At 53.1% G+C, this 23,349-nt stretch overlaps 3 protein-coding genes across 4 annotated transcripts in view; 1 reads left to right on the top strand and 2 right to left on the bottom strand.

Annotated features, from left to right (window-relative positions):
* DNAJC17 (DnaJ heat shock protein family (Hsp40) member C17) overlaps window positions 1–14,446 on the top strand; it is a 43,006-nt gene extending 28,560 nt beyond the window's left edge. The window contains exons 2-11 of one of the 2 annotated variants that reach the window (XM_021695585.2): window positions 3,880–3,949; window positions 4,487–4,545; window positions 4,762–4,849; window positions 6,448–6,533; window positions 6,778–6,874; window positions 7,436–7,479; window positions 7,958–8,035; window positions 8,525–8,605; window positions 9,080–9,190; window positions 14,294–14,446. In XM_021695585.2, the coding sequence (XP_021551260.1) occupies window positions 3,880–3,949; window positions 4,487–4,545; window positions 4,762–4,849; window positions 6,448–6,533; window positions 6,778–6,874; window positions 7,436–7,479; window positions 7,958–8,035; window positions 8,525–8,605; window positions 9,080–9,190; window positions 14,294–14,416 (837 nt within the window). In that variant the 3' untranslated portion in view covers window positions 14,417–14,446. Of the gene's footprint in view, window positions 1–3,879; window positions 3,950–4,486; window positions 4,546–4,761; window positions 4,850–6,447; window positions 6,534–6,777; window positions 6,875–7,435; window positions 7,480–7,957; window positions 8,036–8,486; window positions 8,606–9,079; window positions 9,191–14,293 lie in introns of both variants that reach the window. The other variant, XR_002480616.2, reaches the window with a different exon arrangement.
* Window positions 11,251–12,235, bottom strand: C9H15orf62 (chromosome 9 C15orf62 homolog). Its single transcript, XM_021695586.2, has one exon. It carries the CDS (start codon window positions 11,968–11,970, stop codon window positions 11,455–11,457), a length of 516 nt encoding a protein of 171 aa, XP_021551261.1. The 5' UTR covers window positions 11,971–12,235; the 3' UTR covers window positions 11,251–11,454.
* Window positions 14,447–14,618: 172 nt separating the features above from the next.
* Window positions 14,619–18,354, bottom strand: GCHFR (GTP cyclohydrolase I feedback regulator). The gene is made up of 3 exons (XM_021695587.1): window positions 18,188–18,354; window positions 16,369–16,463; window positions 14,619–15,185 (listed from the first exon to the last, which is right to left on the bottom strand). The coding sequence occupies exons 1-3, from the start codon at window positions 18,221–18,223 to the stop codon at window positions 15,062–15,064; spliced, it is 255 nt and encodes an 84-aa protein (XP_021551262.1). The 5' UTR covers window positions 18,224–18,354; the 3' UTR covers window positions 14,619–15,061.
* Window positions 18,355–23,349: the final 4,995 nt, after the last annotated feature.

Here is a 23,349-nt window from a genome sequence, read left to right as displayed (position 1 = left end):
CCTGACCTGAGCCGAAGGCAGACGCTTAAGAAGGCAGACTCTTAACCAACTGAGCCACCCAGGCGTCCCCCTGCCATGCTCCTTCTATCTTGCTTTTTTACCGGTCCATCTTGCCCCCTTTCTCCCTTTCTTTCAGATTTACAAAAGTGAACATATAATACTTTTAAGTAATCCCATGATACAAAAGAAACTGTTCCTCAAAAGCCCCGACATCAGTAGGCCACAGCCCTCATCCTGGTCCTGAAGAAGTCCATTCTGAGGGCAGGCAGCTTTCATGTTGAGGTGACAGACACCCTCTTCTCCCTGCCTCTTTTTTTCACCAAAGAGAGAGGAGTGGGAGAGAGGCAGAAACAAAATTCAAAAGAGCCCTATTTGCTGGTATGATCAAGGAGGAAGGTTTAAAAGGCTACCCACCATCCAGTTAATGCTCGAACCTTGAAGAGAGAGTTGGGGAACTGGGGAAAGAACATCAGTATTGTTTTCTTATTGAAGAAAAACAGCAAATAAAGGACCCTAATATATAAAGAAATATAATAAAGGCTTAGTTTTAAATGAAAAAGAAAGGAAGCCAGGGGCACAGGTAGGAGGCAAAAGAAAGAAGGAGAAAAAAATGATTGATAAAGGGCTGAAAGAGTAAAGGTGATGTTTCAGTTGCAAACTGTATATAAAACTATTACCTCTTCTCTTATTATTAATTTTTTAATAGTGAAACCATAGCTGGATGTTATTTTTTAATGGTGAAAAGCTAGATTGGGTTGGGGAGGCAAGCAGGTGGGCCAGGTGAGCACAGGTAGCTGATTGGGAAGGTGGGAGTGTAGGAAGGCACATCTACACTCTGGCTGCTCAAGGCCTGTCCTGGGAGTGGATTCTGCCTCTTGGGCTGAGCCACAAGCGCCCCGAGAGCCTGATGGGCTGGTTGCCCAGGCTGGTGAAGATGTAGTGCCTGCTGCAGCCCAGCAGGTGGCAGCACACCCTAGAGGTCCTGGGCTAGGTGGCTGCCCACCCTCCTTGGGCCTGGAGGTGGCAGTGGAGTGAGGCGCCTGTCCACACGTCTGCCCTTGGTGCTGGCTGCTTGCCTCTGAAAGTCCTTACTTAGCAGCTTTGGGTAGAAGTATTCATTGGTTTCCTCTGAGAAGCCTAGAAAGCCACTTGGCTTAGCTACTTGAGGAAGTTCTGGGTCCAGAGGCTCCTCCTCACAGCAGGTTTGAGTGGCAGGTAAGGTATGCAGGCAGAAGTGAGGGCAAGGCCTCAGGAACCAGAGGCGATTCTGGGATTTTGTGTTCTGCCTTGTCTTTAAAACAGCTGAGTGCGCAATAGATGATAGAGAATTTTGGTGGCTACATTTGTTTATTTTTACTAACATAGGAAATAATCTTTTTTCTTTTTAATTCAGAGATACAAGATAAAAACTTAAGATGGACCATAACCTCCCCACCAAGAGACAATAAAAAATGATAATAAAATAAGACCTGTTTAAGGTTTGAAAACTTGAACTACAGAAAAGTATAAAATAAGAAGTAAATGGGGGCACCTGGCTGGCTCAGTGGAGCATGCGACTCTTGATCTCGGGGTTGTGAGTTCAAGCCCTACATTGGGTGTAGAGATACTTTAAAAAAATACCTTTTATGGGGTGCCTGGGTGGCTCAGTCGTTAGGCGTCTGCCTTCGGCTCAGGTCGTGATCCCAGGGTCCTGGGATCGAGCCCTGCATCGGGCTCCCTGCTCAGCGGGAGGCCTGCTTCTCCCTCTCCACTCCCCCTGCTTGTGTCCCCTCTCTTGCTCTCTCTCTCTCTGTCAAATAAATAAATAAAATATATTTTTAAAAATACCGTTTATTATTATTATTATTTTAAGATTTTATTTATTTGACAGAGAGTGAGAGAGCACAAGCAAGGGGAGTGGCAGAGAGAGAGGGAGAAGCAGGCTCCTTGCTGAGCAGGGAGCCCGATGTGAGGCAAAACAAAATTTTTTTAAATAAGAAGTAAATGTTTCCCTCCCCTCCATCTTCAGCCTCTCTCTAAAGGAAACCACTGTTAGGTTTCTTATGATAAGAAACTTTTTTTCTCATAAGTTTCTAATAAAAAAGAAAACAGGCACCTGGGTGGTGTAGTCGGTTAAGCATCTGACTCTTGGTTTCAGCTCAGGTCTGATCTCAGGGTTGTGAGATCGAGCCCTACATCTGGCTCCACGGGGGGGGGGTGGGGGGGGGGGGGCTGGGTTCTGCTTGAGTTTCTCTCTCCCTCTGCCCCTTTCCCCTGCTCTCTCTCTCAAATAAATAAATAAATCTTAAAAAAAAAAAAGAAGCCAAAGGCTATGCACATGCCCAAATATCTCTATTTATAGTTCTTTTATTTATTGTAAATCCTAAAGTGATATTATATATACTGTTCTAAGTCTTATTTTTTTTTCATGCACTGTACCTTGAAAAAAAAATTTTTTTGAGGCATAATTGACATATAACATTGTATTAGTTTCAGGGGTATAACATAATGATTTGGTATTTGTATATATTCAAAACCATCACTACAAAAAAATCTAGTTAACATCTGTCATCATACAGAGTTAAATTTTTTTTTCTTTTGCTTGAGATGATGACTTGAAGATCTTTTTAGTCAGCACATATAGACTTCTATCATAGTATTTTTTTTTTAAGATTTTATTTATTGATTTGCTAGAGAGAGAGAGAGTACAAGCAGCGGGAGTGGCAGGCAGAGGGAAAAGCAGGTTCCTTGCTGAGCAAGGAGCCCGATGTGGGACTCGATCCCAGGACCCTGGGATCATGACCAGAGCTGAAGGCAGCCACTTAACCGACTGAGCCACCCAGGCATCCCAATCGTAGTATTTTTAATGGGTCTCTCTGTTGATGGAGATTTTGATTCGTTCCAGTGGGTGCTGATCTAATATAAACGTTGCTGCAGGGGTGCCTGGCTGGCTCAGTCGGTGGAGCATGTGACTGTTGATCTCGAGGTTGTAGGTTTGAGTACCACATTGGGTGTAGAGATTACTTAAAATCTTTTAGGGGTGCCTGGGTGGCTCAGTCGGTTAAGTGTCTGACTCTTCAGTCCAGGTCTTGATCTCAGGGTTATGAGTTCGAGCCCCGTACTCAGCTCCATGCTGGGCGGGAGCCTACTTTATTTTTATTTTTTTTTTTATTTTTTATTTTTTTTTTTTTAAGATTTTATTTATTTATTTGAGAGAGAGAGAGAATGAGAGACAGAGAGCACGAGAGGGAAGAGGGTCAGAGGGAGAAGCAGACCCCCTGCTGAGCAGGGAGCCCGATGCGGGACTCGATCCCGGGACTCCAGGATCATGACCCGAGCCGAAGGCAGTCGCTTAACCAACTGAGCCACCCAGGCGCCCGGGAGCCTACTTTAAAAAAAAAAAAACTTAAAAAAAAAATAAACACACAGTGGTGCAGTGGACATCTTTGTATGTTTGCTTTGGGATACTTCTACAAGTCCAAATTCCTAGGAGTGATCAGAGGGCAAATACATTTTAAAACTTGTATGGCTAAATTTTCTTCCAGAAAGGGTGCCCCAGTTTACATGCCCACCAAGAGCACGTGAGTGCCTGTTTCCAGGTGGCTGTAAAGAAACCTGCCCCTGCCAGGAGCCCTTCTACATCATCTGTGGTGAGACTGGTGCTCAGCAGGAAGTAGGCCCAGCTTCCCTGCTGCAGGACAGCAGTCAGCTCCCTCCATGGCTTTTGCCTCCTCCCCTGCAAAACTCCTCAGAGGTTGTGAGGTGACTGTTTCTGCGTAGGAGCCAGCAGCCTCTCTTTTAGCGCGGGGGAGCACTCCCTGGATTCCCTTTATCTTGTTAGTGAGATTTTCCTCTCTGTCCTGGGGTGAGAGAGTGAATAACCACATCTGGCTCTTCCAGGTGAAGAAGGCATATAGGCAGAAGGCCCTCTCCTGCCACCCAGACAAAAATCCGGATAATCCCAGAGCAGGTGAGACTCTCCGGGTGTGGGAAGGTGAGACCTGCTCACGTGGACGTGGTGTCTTCCCCATCTCCGCTCCTGTGTGCGTGCTGGGGAGTGCTGGCACGCACAGGCAGCCTGGCTTTGGGTGCGCAGCCCCAAACCTGCACTTTGCATGTGAGGGGCATCTGGTCAGTTGCCTGTACACCCCCATTCCTTTGCTGGTCCATCATCTGCTGATGTCAGCCTTCCTGCCAGCCCGTGGCTTCTTTGAGGTGCTTTTCTGAGGGAGCACACTGTCATCAAGCCCAACTTCATTATTCTTTTTTTTTTTTTTAAGATTATATTTGTTTATTTGAGAGAGAGTGAGCGAAAGAGAGAGCATGAGCAGGAGAAGGGGCAGAGGGGGAGCGAGAAGCAGACTCCCCACGGAGCAGGGAGCCTGATGCTTGATCCCAGGTCCCTGGGATCATGACCTGAGCTGAAGGCAGATGCTTAACTGACTGAGCCACCCAGGCGCCCCTGACTTCATTTTTGTCCTCTCTCTTTCTTGATCCATATTTTTAGCTGAGCTCTTCCACCAGCTTTCTCAGGCCTTGGAGGTACTGACCGATGCTGCAGCCAGGGTAAGCTCATCCTCCTCTATCTGATTGTCCCTGTGGTTAGACACCACTGTGGCCCCTCGGCCTCAGTCCCCTATACTCTGCCCTGTGGCACAGTCCTTGCTGCCCCAGCCTGAGTCCTGGTCGCTAGGCTGCTTCCTGACGGCTCTTGGGCTACATGGCTGGGCTCCAGGCTTGTCCTCAAGCTGACTGCTCCTCCGTGTTCCTTTCTCCTGCCAGGCTGCATATGACAAGGTCAGGAAAGCCAAGAAGCAGGCAGCAGAGAGGACCCAGAAACTTGATGAAAGAAGGAAGAAAGTGAAGCTTGGTAGGTGACATCGTGGTGCTGGGTGGCCTTTGGTTTTCCTGGGCCATTTTCATGCAGCCCCTCACCTTTCTTCCTGGAGCTATAATTCTAGCACCTCAGAGCTTTTTGGCTCCAGGTCTGGGCAGAGCCCTGCTATCAGGGATGGGTCTTAAAGGACACAATTAGGAATAACAACAGTGACTAGATTTACTACCAGCTAGCGTTGTGACAGATGCTTTACAGCCTCCTTTAATTATCACAACTATCCAAGGAGGTAGGTGTTACTAAATCCATTTTTTATAGATAAAGAAGCTAAGGCACAAAAAGGATAAGAACTTGCTGGAGTTAACCACGCACTATGAGCAAAGTCTGTGTTCTTGTTCAGCATGCCGTCCTGGATCTTTTGATGCATCCCAGCCTCACTTCTGCACAGAGCTTTCTTTTTTTTTTTTTTTAAAGATTTTATTTATTTATTCATGAGAGATAGAGAGAGAGAGGCAGAGGCAGAGGGAGAAGCAGGCTCCCCACGGAGCAGGGAGCCCGATGCGGGACTCGATCCCAGGACCCTGGGATCATGACCTGAGCTGAAGGCAGACGCTTAACCGACTGAGCCACCCAGGCGTCCCTGCACAGAGCTTTCACTCTGGAGTCCCCTCAGAAGAATCCAAATAGGTCCAGGCATTCTTTTTTTTTTTTTTTTTAAAGCTTTATTATGGTGTATTTTGAATATCATAACATCTACCCATTTGAAGTGTACAATTCAATGGTTTTGAGTAAATTTCCCAAATGGTGCAACTATGACTATAAATCAGTTTGAGAACATTTTCATCACTGCAATAAGATTGTTCCAGGCAGTCTTTACCCAATTTTTCTCCCCTTCTTCTTGCCTATTTGACATCCACATATTTAATATGTACATATACCATCCCAGTCCAATCCACCTTGCTGTCAAAAACAAACAAAAAACCCTGGTGATTCTAGGTAAGTAAAGTGCCCAGAGAGGAAAGCTGTGCGTGCCAGGCCCGAGAGGAGGGTTTGTCACAGCAGCTGGCCTGGCCTCGGGCCACAAGCAGCTTCCTCTTGGAAGGTGGGAAGGGCTCCAGGACATGGTGTGATGTCCTCACACAGACTCTGCCATGCCTGTAGGAGCCACCAGAGTCAGGTCCAAAGTGAGGCTTGGTAAATGTGAGCTGAGAGGGAGGTAAAGGAGACGGTGGGGACTTGATCTCTGGGGTGGGAGAAGCATCACCGCCAAGGCGGAGGCCAGGTTGTGGTGCCAAACCACAGCAGCAGGCCAGCAGCTCCACCCTCGGAGTCCCTGCCACGTGACCCTGGGCTGCTGACATAAGCACCCACCCACACACCCTGTTCACTGGCCGGAGAACCAGCTTGGTCAGCGTGAGCTGATGTAACTCTTCCAGACCCTGGCCACTCAGCTGGAGCCCATGCTTCGTCTGTGCTCTGACTGTTCTCAGCAAAGGCTAACTTGGGAGCACATGGGCATGGAGGGAGGGGGTGGAGCTACTCTATGGTTTCATCCTGCGTGAGACTTTGGGCAGGCTGTGGCCATGTAGAAACTGCTTAGACCAGACATTGGGTCATTCAACTCTTGTGCCCAGACCTGGAGGCCCGAGAGCGGCAGGCCCAGGCCCATGGCAGTGAAGAGGAGGAGGAGAGCCGGAGCACCAGGACATTGGAGCAGGAGGTGAGCGTCCAGGCGTGCCAGCCTAAATCTATCTGCAGGAAAAGGAGGAGAGTGGGCCTCGGTGGCTTTCGTGGCTGCAGACGGCATGCCCTTTCCCTCTTCTGTGGGATCTGGGTAATCTGTCCAACCCACAGGTTGCTGAGCCATAGCTTGCAGGTGGAGCCTCCCAGGGACCTTCACAAGGTGAGCCAACCTGGAATTGGATCTGCACAGAATTGTCACTCCCCCCAACCCTGCTCTGCAGATTGAACGCCTTCGGGAAGAGGGTTCCCGGCAGCTGGAGGAACAGCAGAGGCTGATCCAGGAGCAGATACGCCAGGAACGGGAGCAGAGGTTGAGAGGTAAGCGTCTCTCACCTCCACGCATCTCCCCTCTGAGGCAGCTCCAAATGCCCAGAGCAGGCACACTGGCTGCTTGGTGGAGTTGCTCTGGAGGCTTCCACCTGCTTGCAACCCTGGGGCCACCTGACTCAGACATACACCACCTGTCCCTTCTTCCCACCACTTCTCTGGGGCCTATTTGTTTTTCACTCTGCGTGAGATCTCCTGGCCCTGTTTGTCTGAGCCCTAAGCAGAGCTGGCTCTATTTTAGAGCAGATCAGTAGAGGAAAGGCTCTGGGATACTTTGTTTCAGTAGAACTATGGCGTTTGCACCTCTGTCTCAACCTTTATTGGCAGAGTGCTAATCGTGGCCTTCAGCAGGCAGCCGGGCAGACGGCCCCTGAGGTGGCAGCTCCTCTGGATGGGGGTGGGATTGCCTCTACCTTCCCCTCCAAGCTCATCAGTAGGGAGGGCAGATACTGCCTTTGGAAAGGAGTGACCTTTTATAGGTCTTTGTGTCTCCTTTAGAGAACCTGCTGGCTCCCTCCTATTCTACCTTGCTAATTTTCCCAAAATTTTTAGGAAAGGCAGAAAATCCTGAAGGCAGAGGAACCCCCAAGCTAAAGGTGAGCTAAAGCTAAACTCCCAAGCTAAACCCCCTGTGGGATCCATGAGCCACTGCACACTACCTCTTGTCAGCAAGAACAGATCCTTCTGGGGGCTCAAGGGGTTCTGGCGGGGATGCTGGGCCTCTGGGAGCCAGCACTACCACCCACATCCTTCCATCCTCCCGCTGCCTGGGGATCGGGCTGGCTTCTCAGAGCTCACCCCGAAAGGCCCCCTTAGCCCTGGCGGTTGCCAGGCAGCACTCCCCAGAAGCCCTGGAAGGGGAGCATCTCATGGGGCCGGAAGTGCGGCTTCCAGTGAGCATGCCACCCTCCCTGTCCATTTTCAAGCGGAACACATATTTTTGGTGGTGCTTCCTAGATGACAAGTGCCTGGAAGACCATGAGTGTCGCTCAGAGTGTAAAGCTCAGGTTCGGCGCTGGGACAGTTCAGGCCGAGGTCAGAGTTTAATGGTGGCGCTCACTGATGTCTTTTCAGCTAAAATGGAAGTGCAAGAAAGAAGATGAGTCAAAAGGTGGCTACTCCAGAGATGTCCTCCTACAGCTTTTCCAGAAGGTCTGCGCTGCTGCCTTCCCTCTTTACCGTCTCTGTCTACATCTCAGCCAAAACCCCAAATCTCCATGCCTAAACGTTTTCTGCCTCACAGACCGTAGGGCAGCCTAGAGGCTTTCCCCAGCTACGGCCCTCTGGTCCCTGGGTTGCCATGTACCCTCAGGCCGGTGTCGCCTTCCCTGCCCTGCTCTAGCCCTTGCCATCTGGAGTGTGTGGGGAGAGACAAGGTGGGCACTTGGCACAGAAGCCCCATCCCCTTCCCCACCTTTGGTGGCAGTCTGAGTCCTCAGTCCTTTGCCCGGCTCTCCTTTGCCATCCTTCCGCATCCCAGCAAAAATCTCCTTTCTTTCCCATCTCTGATCCCTCTCTGGGAACTTAGCAACAAAGCATTATCCCCCAACCAAAAATGCCCCGGCAGGCCTCAGGCCAACCCAAACTTGTCTTGCTCCCGAAGGCTGAGCCATGCTTACTGGGACCCCCTTGTCCTCACAGTATGGAGAGGTGCTCCACCTGGTGCTTTCCAGTAAGAAGGCTGGCACTGCCGTGGTGGAGTTTGCAACCATCAAGGCTGCGGTGAGTGCTGTGGGAGGCTTTGGGGGGCCATGGTGGCCCCACTATTCCAGAGTAGGGAGCCAGTACTGTGGGCCCTCTGAGCTTAGGTATCCACACTCCCAGAGGGCCTCCCCCGCCGATTCCTGGGAGTAGAGGCACAGTGAGTGAAGGTAAAGGCGGGAGAATGCTCTGGGGATGAAGGAGAGCATAGACCGACTGTTCCCTGCTGCCTGGCTCCACACCCTCTCCCTTCCTTTGGAAACTGACATGCCTCCAGGCACGCTTTGCCTCTCCCCCCACTCCCCAGTTAGAAGGCTCGTAGCCCCCACTCACACATGAGGAGGGTCAGAGCTTCAGCCTGTCATTGTGTGAAGGTTGCTTGGTTTTGCCTGGAGGATGAGAGTGCTGGTTCTGAATCTTTCTGCGGGTGTAGAGAGAGCCACTTTATGGCTGATTGGAGCCATGGGACCAAGGACTGGGTACTGTGTTTGGCAGGAACTGGCTGTCCAAAATGAAGTGGGCCTGGTCGATAACCCTCTGAAGATTTCCTGGTTGGAGGGACAGCCCCAGGATGTGGGGGGCCCCAGCCACCCAGGACTGTCACAGGTAAGGAACCACACCTCCCTCAGCTGGGTCTGCTCAGGGTTTGAGGGACCTTTTCCTGTCTGGGCTCTGCTCAGGGCCCTTTCTTCCCAAATCCAGGTCGTCAGGAGCAGAGTGAGATTGGCAGGTTTGCCAACCTGAACAGGACTGGGATTCTGTTCTGACTCTGTCTCTTAGCGCCAGGACCCCACCCCGCACAGAATTCTTAGACCTTCCTTTCCCTCCATGTCCCCCGGTCTCCGCCTGGGGCTCCCACCATCGCCCAGAGGGGCTTTCCTGGCCCACGGGCTGCTTGGTTGTGGTGTGAAGCACTGGGCACTTCGACTGCCTGCCTGGTGCCGCAGGGAAGGAAGGGGCAGGCAGTGTGAGCAGCTGCTTGCTACCTGGCTCTGGTTCGGTTCTCCAGGTGTGTCCGGGGCTGCCCCGGTAGGGGCCTACTGTCAAGAGGCCAAATCCCCCAGCCTCAGCACTGGCTCCCCTGCTGGCCCTGAGGCGCCGCCTGCGCGCTGGCTCTTGGTCCTCACGGCTGCGTGAGGCGTTCTGTTCGGCACCTGCACACGCGCGCACCTGGCCCTGGTTACACCACCCCACTTTGGCGGGACAGAGAGCCTTCGGGCACAGAGCTGTCCCTTCTCCGAAATGGCCTGTGGATCTGTGCGGGAGCCTCAGGCTGCCATGCTCACAGCCCAACCCGTGGGGGAGAGGGTCCCTGGGGGTCCGCAGGGCTTTGCTCTCATTGCCTCAGCCACGCCATCCCTGCTCTCCTGTGTGCTCCTCAGCTGGCTGGGAGGACGGGAAGCTCCCTGGGAGTGTGGCCCAGATCCTGGGCAGAGGAGAAAGATGAACGGGTCGGAGCCCTTCTTTAGAGACCTCATTCCCAGCATTTCACAGCCCCAGATGACACTCCATAGGCCATGTTACAAACAACTTTATTCATTTTCTCCTGCATCTGGTGGGGAGGCTTTCAACTCCGCAAGTCCGCGCAGAGGAGGGAAGAGGGAGGACATAGGCTTGGGTATGCAAGCAGCATGCGTCGAAGCTTCTCTCCCCCTGCCAGGCTTGGAGAGGCCTAGCGTGTCAGAACCACGTGACCAGCCAGTGTGGTTCTGGTTTCAAGTCTTCTGGCCAGGCCACAAGCCGGGAGCACTGGCACAGCCTTTGGCCTTGACCAGTGGGCTCGGCCCTGGGTGGCAGGCCCCCATCATCAGGGGGTCCGGGCAAGGCAGAGCTCCCCAATCCTGGTGGAGAATTCTGGAGACCCGCTGAGCTTCTTCACAGTAACAGCCACGAGTTTTGTGTCCATCCCCTGATCTGGTTCTCCTATGCTCTTGGGGCAGAAAGGGAAATCTGCCACTGTTTCTGCTACATTTCCCAAGGGTTCCCATCACTAATAATTGTGGGAACTTCCCCAAGCACCCCTGTGCCTCTGGCTGGCAGTCCCTACAGCCTCCTTCCTCGGGCTCAGGGCATGCTCTGGGCAGCAGCGTTGGCAGCTTGTCTCTCTTGTCCCCTCGGCAAATGATTTGTTTGGCCTTCCCCCTGAGTTGTACTCTGCACCCCTACCTGCCTCACTCTTCCTACTCTGCCAGCCCCTCCCCTCCCCTGCAGGGCCTGGTTGTCCCCCTCGCCCACCGTGGCCCTCGTGGCTCCAGGCTGTGGCCTAGACCCATGCTGCCCACTAGGGCTTTCTCCAGTGATGTTCATGTTCAGCCCGCACTGTCCAATGTGGTAGCCATTTGTCACGTGTGGCTGTTGGACATTTGAAATGTGGCTAGTGCAACCAAGGAACTAAATTTTTAATTTTACTTAGTTTCAATGTGAACAGCCACATGTAGCTAGTGGGGGGGACCACTTTTGTCTAGTCCTGTCCTGTGATATCTATTAACAGTGGCTTCAGAGGGGCTGGTGCAGGGCACCTGTCTGACCTGCACAGTCTGCATGGCCTCCACTCCCTGAGACCCCTTGTGCTGCCATCCCCCTCTGCTGGCCTCTGCCCCGTCCCTGTGGTTACAGGCGTGGCCTCCCTTTCCCAGCCTAGCCAACTGCCTTCAGGGCTCCTGCCAGCAAGTGCCCCCTCCACAGCATTTCCAGCTTGCCTCTGTCCTTCTGTCCCTCTGCTCCAGGGTGACGTGGAGGACTGTTCAGGACCCGGAGGGCAGGCAGGATCCTGGATTCCTATCCCTACCTTTTTCTTAATCTGCAGCTGCACCCTCTTTCCAGGCTTCCGGCTCTTCCAGTTACCCCACCTCTGCCCACCCGCACCCCATTCAGAAGCCAGGTTCACTCGGAAATTGCTCCCTCAGCATCTGTAGAACTTCCTCAAGAAGTGAAATCCCCAGGTCCACTTTGAAGGAGAAGAAGGGATCACTGAGGTCTGGAGCAGGTGTCCCCTGGAAGGAGGGAGTGTCCAGAAGGTTGTCCTCAGAGTAGTGGTGGAAGGTGCCCGCCAGGGAGAGCGCCGAGGGCAGGGTGGCCGAGTAGGCAGCGGGGGGCTCCAGGATGTTGGGGCAGCTGGAGCTCTCTCGGTAGAGGCGGGGAGGCTTGGGTGGGGCCAGCAGGGTGGCCCGGGGCTGCTCGTCCCCCCACAGGGGCAGGCGCCGGCCATCTGGCCGCCCTCGCAACTCCCGGATGACCTCTCGGTTGCTGTATTCCTCGTGATCCCCGCCAGCCGTGCTGGCCTGGCTGAGCACACTGCCCTGTCGCCGGAGTCGCCTCGGCCGCCCTAGGCTCAGCCGCTTGAAGAAGGAGGCGTTGCGGAAGGAGCCTTTCCGCCAGGTCTCCATGGCACCCAGGGGAGCCAGCAGACGAGCCTGGTACCTCAGCAGCCCAGTTCAAGAGTAGCTGGGGATCATTAGGTTCCCGCTGGAGCAGTGACTGGCAAGAACCAGGGGACAGCCCTAGTGGGCTAGAAGCATAGACTTTTGGCCAGCATCTTAGACGGTGGCAAGAGGTCCTGGCAAGAGGGTGCTTTTGTCCGGGAGAGCAGAAAGGTGGGAGTTCCTGGCGACAGGAGTTTCCCAGAGGGACAGGAGCGGCCTGGTTACTTGATCGGGCAGTGGGGAAAAACGCCAAGAGGAAGAAGCAGCACTTACTGGAGTCGGAGTGCGGGCAGCTCCGCCGAGGTGCCAGAGATGGATCTCTCGGTGCTAGAGCCGCCTGGACTGCTTCCCCGGCGGCGGCCGCTCCGGGTGGACCCGAGCTCACCTGGCCTCTCCGCCGCAGCTCCTGGACTCTTGATTAGTGGCTTGGCTGTTTGTGCCGGTGTGTGGCAGTGGGGATGTGTTGTTTTCAGGTGACTCAGTCAGGTGGGAAGCCGGGTTTCATGCTCTTAGGTAATTGCAGCATCCGCGGGCCGGGATTGGGCCAGCTGTGGCCAACACCCCAGGGCACTGGGGAGCCTCTGATTCCCCTGAGGACTCTCTGGGGGCAGCCCTGCTTTGTGTGTCACCACGTTGCTCCCTTTTTCCCCCACAGCCTCTCTGCCTGGGGCCCTAGCCCATGGGCCTGGATCCCCAACCCCCCTCCTGCCCCCTAAGTGTCCGGGAGGGAGGAGCCCAAGGAGGGTGGGAATTAATTGAAAGGCAGGCATGTGGAACAGTTGTTGGGGAAGGAAGAGAGACCTGTCACTAGTGTGGGTGACTCAGTCCTGGGGCCTGTGACAGGCCCTCCTTAGCCAAGCCTTAAGGTATGAGAAGGAAGGGGTAGAGGGTGTTAACGGGAAGCAGCCCCATGCCTGGAAAGGGCTGGCTCCTCCCACAGCTGGGCTCAGGGCACGCCGGGTGACTCTGAAGATCGCTCTGCAGAGCAGCCTTACCTTGGGGAGGGAGGACTGCTCTCCCCTGGCCTGAGGCCTGACAGCCAGTCTGGCAGTTCCTCATCTTCCCGGATTTACTCCCGTAGCCTCAGGGCAGGAGAGAGCAGTTGAGGGCCCTGGTCCTGCTGCCTCCTATCCTGCCTTGGGCCACCTGGGCCTTCTTTGGGGTCCCTCCTCCGTGGAAAGGGTTGGGCCACATGGGGCTGCCGTGAATTGTCAGCAGTGCCCTGGGCCAAGCGTAGGTAGGTGGGCCTGGCTGGGAGGGCTACTGTCCTCGGAGCTGCTGCAGCCCCCCGGACAGACAAGGAGGCTGGCACTGTCAGAGAAGCAGGGGGATCTGGGCTGAGTCACACTTCCTGGTTCTGTACAGCCCTTACTTCAAACCAGTTGGCCGGGGTCTGGCATCTCAACCCCAGTCACTCCCGTCACATTCCCCAGGTCACTGACCACTGAACTTACTCCGTGAGCGTGCACTCGCTGGGTCTGCCACAGAACAGGGCTCAGCGGTTGGCTCTGCTCCGCAGCCCCCTTGGCCTGGCTCACCTCTGTGCCAACTCAGGTGGGCTTCACACTTCACAAAGCTTCAGCTGTACCGACGGGAGAAGTGATTTCGTTCCCACTGCAGACCTTATCAGGGTGTGGGGTGGGTGGATCTGAGCTCCACTGGAGAGCTGCCTCTCCACCCCACAACACTGGCGCGTTGGGTTGGTTGTTTATTATTCTTTTGATTATGAACATAGAGCACTCTTTAATCCCCTGCACTGCGCTGGCAAGATCATAAAAGAAGGCACTGGGCCCTGCCCTCCTGCAGCCCTGGTGTGTATTTTTAGGAGGCGGGTGGCCTCTTGCTTGTTTCTCCTTCTAGTGCGGGGGCTGACTGAGCCTGCGTCTAGGGCAGGGCTCCCTTCTCTGTCCTGGCAGGAGCCAGACCGCGGGGAGGGGGCGGTGCTCTCCTGCCCCTCTGACAGCGCCTTTGCTGGAAACCTGTGAGAAGCCCGAGCCACGGGTGGCCGAAAGGAGTGACAAATAAAGGGCGAGGAGGAAATGAAGGGAGACAGGGCCTGGCTGGCGCACGCAGTGATTCAGCCTGAGAAGATGGAGCAGGGCTGACTGTTGATGGAAGGCCTGGGGGCTGCTTGTGATGGGTGGGAGGAGAGCCCGCGGAGAAGTACCGGGCAGCCTCACTCCTTGACTCAGGACTGTAGTTCTGCCTAGGCCCAGTCCTCCCAAGTCTGGAGTGGGGGGCTGCGCCCTGCTACCCTGACCGTCCCCCGGTCCCCTCTGTCCCCCAGGGCTCAGTGCTGTCCGAGAGGGACTATGAGAGCCTCGTCATGATGCGCATGCGCCAGGCGGCTGAGCGTCAACAGCTGATCACCCAGATGCAGCGGGAGGATGAGGTGGGGCAGCCCACGTAGCCTGCCTCCAGCCCACAGCCCACTCACCCACGGCCCTCTTCTTGAACGTCACAAATAAACTTTTTTTTTTTTTTTTTAAACAAGAGTCTACCTCTATTGTATCTGTAGGTGTTAGGTGCTGGCCCGCCCAAGCGTGGCCCTGGTGGGCTCTGCCTGAGAGGGTTCCACCCAGGCCTGGCTCTTCCTCCCCAGGCGTGAGCAGACCCCCAGGGAGGTGCTCTGCACGGTGAGAGTCAGTGAGCCTGCAGAGCAGAGGGGCAACCACTCATCACAGGCCTTTATTGGCTTGGACTAGCTACACAGGACCCTCCCGCCCAGTCCTGGGGCCATGCTCCTGGGGGGCTCCCAGTTCCTGGCCAGGGACAGCCTGGCTCTTTCGGGGCCCTCAGCCTGCCCACAGGACATGGCCTCCTCCAGGGCTCTCAGCCAGGCGGAGAAGCTGGAGGGGCAGCTGGGAGCACCAGGGCAAGGGCCCTGCCCTCTCCCCCTGGCTGAGGCACGTTTCAGAAAAGGCCATTCACTGCCCAGTGGGGCCAGGCTAAGGAAAATGACAATTTGGGAAGAGAGTGAATGGGGACTCAGGATCAGGGCCCACGGCAACCGCTCAAGAAAGGGGTGCTCTGTGTGCTCCTCAGTGGGAGAGGGTCACTCCTTGTGCAGGCACCACACCAGCGTCTGGCCCACCCCTGTCATGCTCAGCACACGGAAGCCCCTGCGTTCCAGTTTGTCCAGGACGATGCGAGGAGGATCGCTGACAAAGTACTCATAACTGTGAAGAGAAGGGGGGGGGGGAAGGACAGCCTGAGGGGGCACAGAGCGCCGATTCCTCGCACACAGCTAATGTCTCCTGCTGAGGAGGCCTGGTCAGGGATCCTGGTAGTGACTGGTATTGGCTGCATGCCTTCTAGGTGCCCGGCTAAGTGCACACTCCCTGCCCCCTCCCCTGCTAAGCACTTGACTTGTATAGCTTGTTTCTTCCTCCCGACAACCTAAGGAAGGTACCATGATTGTTCCCATTTTATAAATAAGAAATCTTGGGAGGGGATGGGTAGCTTTCCAAATGTCCTATGGATTGTAGAGCCCATGTTAGTCTGATGACAGCCCCATGTGCGCTGGGCCACTGCACTATTCAGGAGGAATGGCCTGTTCTCTCCAGGGTCCTCCCCCACGGCTCTGCCCCTTCTTGCTGCCCTGCCTGTCCCACAGTCCTGGAGCAACAGGTTGGCCCCTAATAGCTCCTGGCTCTGGGTGCTGCCCCCCTAGCACAGAGAATGCTGTCCCTTCTTTCAGGGTTGATTGATTATGAAGGGTTGTCAGGTAAAGGGCTCAAGCCCCAAGCTGGGCATCTTGAGACAAGTGCCTCATGGTAAAGGAATGGGGTTGGCTTCAGCCCTCCAACCCTGACCCAAGGGGCTGGGGCCAGCTTGCCTCCTCTTTCCCCTCTTTGAACTGGGGCTCATTCTTGGAGCACTTCTCACGAGTTCCACACCTGTGGAGCTGGTGTGAACGCCAGGGGACGTGGCCAAGTCCCCAGGCAGCAGCTGAGCTGGAAGGAGGACCCAGGCTGCCTGCTGCCTGTTTGTAGAGTTCAGCTTTCTTACTCAGCCAGCTCGAGAGAAACCTTTCTCTCTGTGCCTTTCTTTGTCTTGGTGGGGTCTAGCTCCGAGATGAGAGGGCAGGGCAAGGAACAGTCCACTTATGGAGTCCTCTACCAGCTGGACTCTGTCCTGGGGTTCCCTTATGAAGGGAGGGCCAGTGAGAGCTTTCAGAGCAAGCCTGGGGGCTGCGGTGAAGCTGCAGACAGGACTGACCCCACAGAGGACAGATCCCCATGATGCAGGCAGGGCCTCTGACGCTAGGCAGTGGCGTCATCCCTGGGCTTGGCTGCGTAAAGGAAACGGGCAGGTCTCGGGGCCGGCAGGGAGAAGATCCTTAGGAATGCCACTACTTACAAGTTGTTTCCCAAGGCGCTTCTCTTTGAGGCCCCCAGATACTGCATCAGCTCTGGATCTGAGTGCTCATCGCCCACCATGGTAGGGCCCACCTCCTGCAAGATAAGCCACAGTGGCTGCTTGGCTGGCTGCCAGGGAGAGGTGGAGGGTCTCTCTGTCCTTCCTCCCCTGCCTGCTGGCCCTGAGCCAGTTTCAGTTCAAGGCCGGACAGGGTGCAGAGGAACACTGGGGGCTGAGCATGAGCTGGGAAAGGGTGGAGCCCTCAGTGAGCAGGCCTGGCAGTGTGAGGCGTCCCTGGCCCCTCCAAGCTGAGCTGGACATTGCCTGCCTCCTGGCAACTTCCTGCCAGGTATCACTATCCGTGTTTGTATGTGTCAGAATCACCTGGAAAACAGAAATGAAAACAGGTCCACACAAAAACTTGTACAGGAGTGTTCATAGCAGCATTATGCACAAGACCCCAAAAGGGGAAACAGCCTAAGTGTCAGCTGACGAATGAATAAACTGTGATGTAGCTAGACGATGGGATCTTATTTGGCAAAACAGGAATGAGTACCGACGCATCCTACAATACAGATGAACCTTGAAAACGTAAAAGTGAAAGAAGCCAGGCACGAAAGTAGATTAGTGGTTATCTAGGGCTGGGGGGCTCAGAGGCAGTGAGGAGTGACTGCTAAGATACAGGGCATGGGTACAGGGTGTCTTTTCAAGGGGATGGAAATGTTCTAAAATTGATTAGGTGATAGCTGTACAACTCCTGAGTATGCTTTAAAAAAATACTGAATTGTACACTTTAAATTGGTGTATTCTGTGACATGTATGCTATATATCAGTAAAGCTGTTCTATTTATTTAAAAAAAAAAAATCCCCTGAAGAGCACTGAATTCCCAAGCCTCAGGCTTAGAGACTGTTTTGGAAGGTCTGGGAAGGGGCCCAGGAGTACACATTTTAACTGCCCAAGTAACTGGTTCTCAAACCACTGCCCTAGGGCACCGCCAAGACCTCGCCTGTCCCATGGCGACCCCTCCCCCCACCCGCTATCTCCATCTCAAAGGAGCTGCGCACGTGCTGATGGATCACCCAAGCACCTCGGTAGTGGGAAAGGACGGAGGTGCTGGCTGGGGTGCCCAGTCGTACCATTCTGAAGTTAAAAGGGGATTCCTGGGGCGACCAGCAGCGTCTTGGATGAGGAAATTTCACCCAGAGACAGGGGCGTCACTTCTGACTCCGGAATGGTCTCCCCACCTCTAACCACAGGGCCTGTCTCCCCCTTCTTTCTCTCCTAAAGACTTTCTGGAAGTGCCTGAGGGTGCTATTAGTGGCTGTGCCTGGGCCAGGCACTTGGCGTATGTGTTTTAGCGTCCTAGCATGTCCTTTTCTTTTCCAAACCTCTTTCCCCCAAAATATTTCCACTCACACCCACCCACCCCGTAACCCCTGCGGAGCTGCTCTGTGTAGAGCAGTGGGTGCTGCACACGTGAGGCCAGGGCTTCCTGGCTTCCTCGGGCGGGCAGGTAGGACAGGAGCCGCAAGCGCCCCGAGCCCACTCGGCCGCGGGGACGCACGCACCCCACCCGCTTTGCGGCACTGGAAGCACCGGCCGGCCAGAACTCCCCGAATCCCGCGATCCCGGCTGAGTGCGCTCCCCAGCCTCCGACCCGCGGCCCGAGGGGGCGTGTCCCGGGCGGCTTCCGGGTCCAGTCACTGGCGGGCGCTGCCCGAGAGGAAGGCGCCAAGGTGCAGTGGCAGCGCCCTCTGCCCGGGCTCGGGCCCGGCCCCAACCAACTCCTTCCCAACTCGCGGGGCGGCGGGTACTCACCACGCGGATCTGGGTGCTGATGAGCACGTAGGGCATGGTGCGCGCGTCCCGGCCAGGCTCCCACCCAGGGCTTTGGGCTCGGCGCCGACGCCAGCCCCTTGAGCTCTGGGACTGCGACCCGCCGCCCAGAGTCCAGTTACTCCAGCCCTGGCCTCGGGCGGTGCCAATCCCAGTGCGCCCGGCCCGTGACGGCCGCGGCCGGCCAATCAGGAGCGGGCGCCCGTGACGCGCCCCCGCACTTGACGATTCCGGCCCGCCTCCTGCCCTCGGGGCAGTGCTCTGGGGCCGTGCTCTGGGACATTGGCGCGCTCCCGCTGCCTGGAGTAGGGGGTGGGCCAGAGGGCTCGGCGGGCTGCGGCGGGCCGTGCTGCAAAGCGGGCGTGTTGACCGTGCGCCCTCTTTCTGCAACACCTCGGGCACTAGGTTCCAAAGTCCCGCTGGTCCCCGCCCCCGTCCCTGTGAAGCAGAGCAGGGAGGAATCGGCGACCCTCCCAAAAGGTCCCTCCCAAGCTCCAGCCCACCCCGACCCAGGGACGCCTCTAAAGCTCTTAGCGGATCCCCACTTCTCGTCCCCAGGACACGTTCTCCGGGGACTCCGTCAGCGCACGGGAGACAGGGGTGGGACGCTTGTGGCTAAAGCTACAATGCCACCTCGTGTGCACTGCGCATTTTCGCCTCCCTGACTGTAATTTCTAGTGCAGCGGCCGAACCTTGCATATCTGTGGCCCCATAGGTAAATCTATAAAGGAACTGAGCGTTTGGTTGTGTGCCAGTCTCGGAGGGATTTAAACCAATGGAATCTGGCCCCCACTTGGGAGAGCTTCCCGCGAAGCTGGAGAGATGGAGCGCACGCGCGGGAAATCGCTAGGCAACACCTGAAGCAGAAAGATTACATCTCCGGCACCAGCCCCCGATGAGAGGGCAGCAAGTGCACCTCGGTGTGTCCACCCCTTCATCTAGATGTTTCAAAATCTGAAAACTCAAAAGATTCTTTACCTGCCTTGTGATTGGTTCTCTAAAAAAGCAAAAAGAAACAGCCTGTAACCTTCCCTGGCCCTTGGACAATCTTCTTTGGGCACTTACAGGCCGTGCTCTGTGCCTCCAGCCACTTGACAGATGTGGAGAGCGCGCAATAAGGGAAACAGGCAGTTGTAAACCTAAAGGCCTCTTACTGGTCTGACTATTGTGTACTCTCTACCCCTATTCTCCACCTCCAAGACTAACAATTTAGCTAGAGAGAGAAGATATTCATGCCTACCGAAGGATTAACAAAAGATTAATACTCAGGACATATAAAAAACTCCTACAAATCGACAATAAAAAGATAAATCAATAGAAAAAAACAGGGCAAATGACTTGAATAGGCATTTTCAAAACAGGGAACGGAAGTGGCCAATAAACCGATAACATGATGTTCAATATCATTAGAAATCCCAGAAATGCAGGGCGCCTGGGTGGCTCAGTTGTTAAGTGTCTGCCTTCGGCTCAGTCATGATCCCAGGGTCCTGGGATCGAGTCCCACATCTGGTTCTCTGCTCAGCGGGAAGCCTGCTTCTCCCTCTCCCCCTGCTTGTGTTCCCTCTCTCACTGTGTCTCTCTCTGTCAGATAAATAAATAAAATCTTAAAAAAAAAAAGAAATCCCATAAATGCAAATCAAACTATATTTTATTTTTTAAAGATTCATTTATTTATATTATAGAGAGACAGAGAGAGCGAACACCAGGGGGTTGGGAGAAGGGGAGAGAGAATCTCAAGCAGACTCTGAGCTGAGCTCTGAGCCCACACGGGGCTTGATCCCACCACCCTGAGATCATGACCTGAGCCGAAACCAAGAATCTGAGGCTTAACCAGGTGCCCCTCAAACTACATTTTAAACCACAATGAGATACTACTTTAATGATTTGCTAAATAAATAAATCTGTAAACATTGAGTATTGGTGAAAAGGTCTAACAATTAGAACACTACTGTTGGGATTGCAAAGTGTTATGATTGATACAATCACCTTGGAAAACAGCTTGGCATCATCTAGCAAAGCTGAAGTTGTGCATGGATATGACCCAGCTACATCTCTCCTCGATAAACCTCAAGAAAACTCACTCATCAGGATGCACGTATAAGAATATTCGTAACAGCACTGTTTGTACTTGGCAAAAAAACGGAAACAGTCCTTACGTCTATCAAAAGTGGAGTTAAGTTTTTGGTTGATTGATACAATGGGAACTGCATAGCAATGAAAAATGCTAAGTGCAAAAGTAAATTGTGGAAAAATAGAGATTGATTCTACTTAAAGCTCAAAACTTGCAAAATAAAATAATACATTGGGGATAAAAAACATGGTTAAATTACACTTCAATAAAAAAATATGTGGTTGATTATAAAGAAGAGTAAGGGAATGATAAATGTAATATTCAGGGCAGTGTTTACCTCTGAGAGAAGTGAGAGGGACCAGGCAGGGACAGCCATGCAGGAGTCTTACAAGGCAATAGTGATGTTCTCTTTCTCACACTAGCACCTGGATGCTAAGGGTTATACATGTCCTCAATCTTTATTGTATTATATGTATTATAAATACCCTTTTGTAGCTATTAAATATTTAATAAGAACAATTTTTTAAGTGTCAAGTACACTAGTGTTTAGACCCAGGGGGTAAGGCCACCATCCCAAGGCGTTTGACTATGTTGCCTCTCTTGGAAGAGCCCGGTGCGTAGCTGAGCCTTGCCTGTTCGGGGCAGAGATGAGAGCAGGAATTTGGGGGCTGCTCTGCTCTCCTCTCTCAGGCTGGGCCGGGGTGAGGAGGAGACAGGAAGGCAGTGCATATCTCAGGCTGCCAGGGCTTTATTACATTTGCAAAACTGGTCTGCCGATGCCACATAAGATAGAGAGCTCTATCCAGAATCACCCACCCTGCTGCTGAGCGCTCTGGCAGCCACATGCCCACAGATAACATCTTTAATATCCAGAGGGAAATGAATTCCCCCGCTTGGTCTGCCCATCTGGCCTCGCCTCTTGCCACAGTCAGTTTATCTGGCAGATCTTCCTCCCCTGCAGAAAGAGGAGAGATTGTTCTTCCACAAGTCAGGTTTTCATCATGAAGGCATTGTCTAAGTGGTCGGGCCTGGATATTGGTTATTCCTTCTTTCCTTCCTTCCTCCACATTCAGCTTCTATGGGTGGCTTCTGCATTGGAGCTCAGGGAATGTGGAGATGAATTGAGCATGAACCCCAATCTGGAAGAGTGAACACTCCAGTTGGGTAGCCAGACTAGAAAGCAAATAATCGTGCAACCAAGTGTAATGGAGGTAAACCAAGCCTCAGGAGCAAAGAAAAAAAGATTAAGTCCACCAAGGTGGTAGTCTGGGAAGGTTCTGCAAAGGAAATGACTTTTTATTCTCTCCAAAAGTTATTATTTTTTCTTATTACTAAAGAAACATGCTTATCGCAGAAAAATGAGAAAAAAATTATGGAAAAAGTATATTAAAAACACTCTTTTCTCACCACCAAGACAATTATAGTTCGTGTATCTCAGAAGATACCAATTGAATTGAATCCTTAAAAATGAGTAGAAGGTTTTGGTAAATTTCTATTCCTTAAGCTGTAGGGTAGGAACCTTGTTGCCTTTATTCTAAAGATTTTATTTATTTATTTGACAGAGAGATAGAAGAGCACAAGCAGAGGGAATGGCAGAGGGAGAAGAAGAAGCAGGCTCTGCGCTGAGCAGGGAGCCCGATGCGGGACTCGATGCGGGACTCGATCCCAGGACCCCGGGATCATGACCTGAGCTTCAAAGGCAGATGCTTAACCATCTGAGCCACCCAGGCGCCCCCTTGTTGCCTTTAAATTGTTCTTTACAATGTACATTACATTAAATGTACTCTCTTATTTGTAAAAGATCTCACATATAAAGGGTAAATAAATACAGTATCTAGTCAAGGATTTGAGGATTCGTTTAGATAATTCACCTGTCACCAAATGAAATTTTAACTTGAAAGAAATGCTGGTGGTAACACTGGAATCGTAGTCCTGTAATTTCAGTTTTTAAAATTATAAGAAGTTGCATAAAATCTCAAAATGGAATTTTAAAAATGGATGGGTAGGGGCACCTGGGTGGCTCAGTTGGTTGGGCAACTGCCTTCGGCTCAGGTCATGATCCTGGAGTCCCGGGATCGAGTCCCACATTGGGCTCCCTGCTCGGCAGGGAGTCTGCTTCTCCCTCTGACCCTCCACCCTCTCATGCTGTCCCTCTGTCATTCTCTCTCTCTCAATAAATAAATAAAAATCTTAAAAAAAAAAATGGATGGGTAGGGGCACCTGGGTGGCTCAGTCATTAAGCGTCTGCCTTCGGCGAGAGTCATGATCCCAGGGTCCTGAGGTTGGGCTCCCTGGTGGGCGGGAAGCCTGCTTCTCCCTCTGTCCCTGCTTGTGTTCCCTCTCTTGCTGTCTCTCTCTGTCAAATAAATAAATAAATAACATCTTTAAAAAAAAAAATCGATGGGTAATGGTGGTGTTAACCTTAAAACTGCTAGTTATTTTCCGAGCAAAAACATAGGTTTATTCAGGAATAGCACAGGTTTGTGATCCAGGACAAGGAAGCTACAACAAAACCATAGGCAAGTTCAACAAAAAAAGGAGAGGAATGTTATTTGATGGAAAAGAAGGAGGAAGTTGGGAGGAGTTGTTTTGAACACCAATCCATTGGAGTGTAGCAAGAGTTTAGGGTGATGATGGTTTTTCATTGGCTGAATTGCAGGGGCAGCTGATTTATTGCAGGTGATGCAATGTACATCTTTCTCTGTGGGAGCCTGTAATTTATGATTCTCTTCTGTTGAGATTCTTCTGTTACGGGTCTGTAATTGACAATTCTTCCTGTAATTGACATCAGGTTGCCCCTTCCAGTCTTCCCTTCTAGCAGCCTGTTGTCTACATTAGTGGTTTCCCTTTATTAATTTTCACAGTGGGCACAGAAATCCTGAAGAATACAGCTTAAAAAAAAAAAAAAATGAAATGGTATGGGGCGCCTGGGTGGCTCAGTTGGTTGAGCGACTGCCTTCGGCTCAGGTCATGATCCTGGAGTCCCGGGGTCGAGTCCCGGGGTCGAGTCCCGGGGTCGAGTCCCGGCGTCGAGTCCCGGGGTCGAGTCCCGGGGTCGAGTCCTGGGGTCGAG

The sequence above is a fragment of the Neomonachus schauinslandi genome, chromosome 9, assembly GCF_002201575.2.
Source record: "Neomonachus schauinslandi chromosome 9, ASM220157v2, whole genome shotgun sequence".
Classification (NCBI taxonomy): Eukaryota; Metazoa; Chordata; class Mammalia; order Carnivora; family Phocidae; genus Neomonachus; species Neomonachus schauinslandi.
This window is presented reverse-complemented; position numbering and strand designations above follow the sequence as displayed.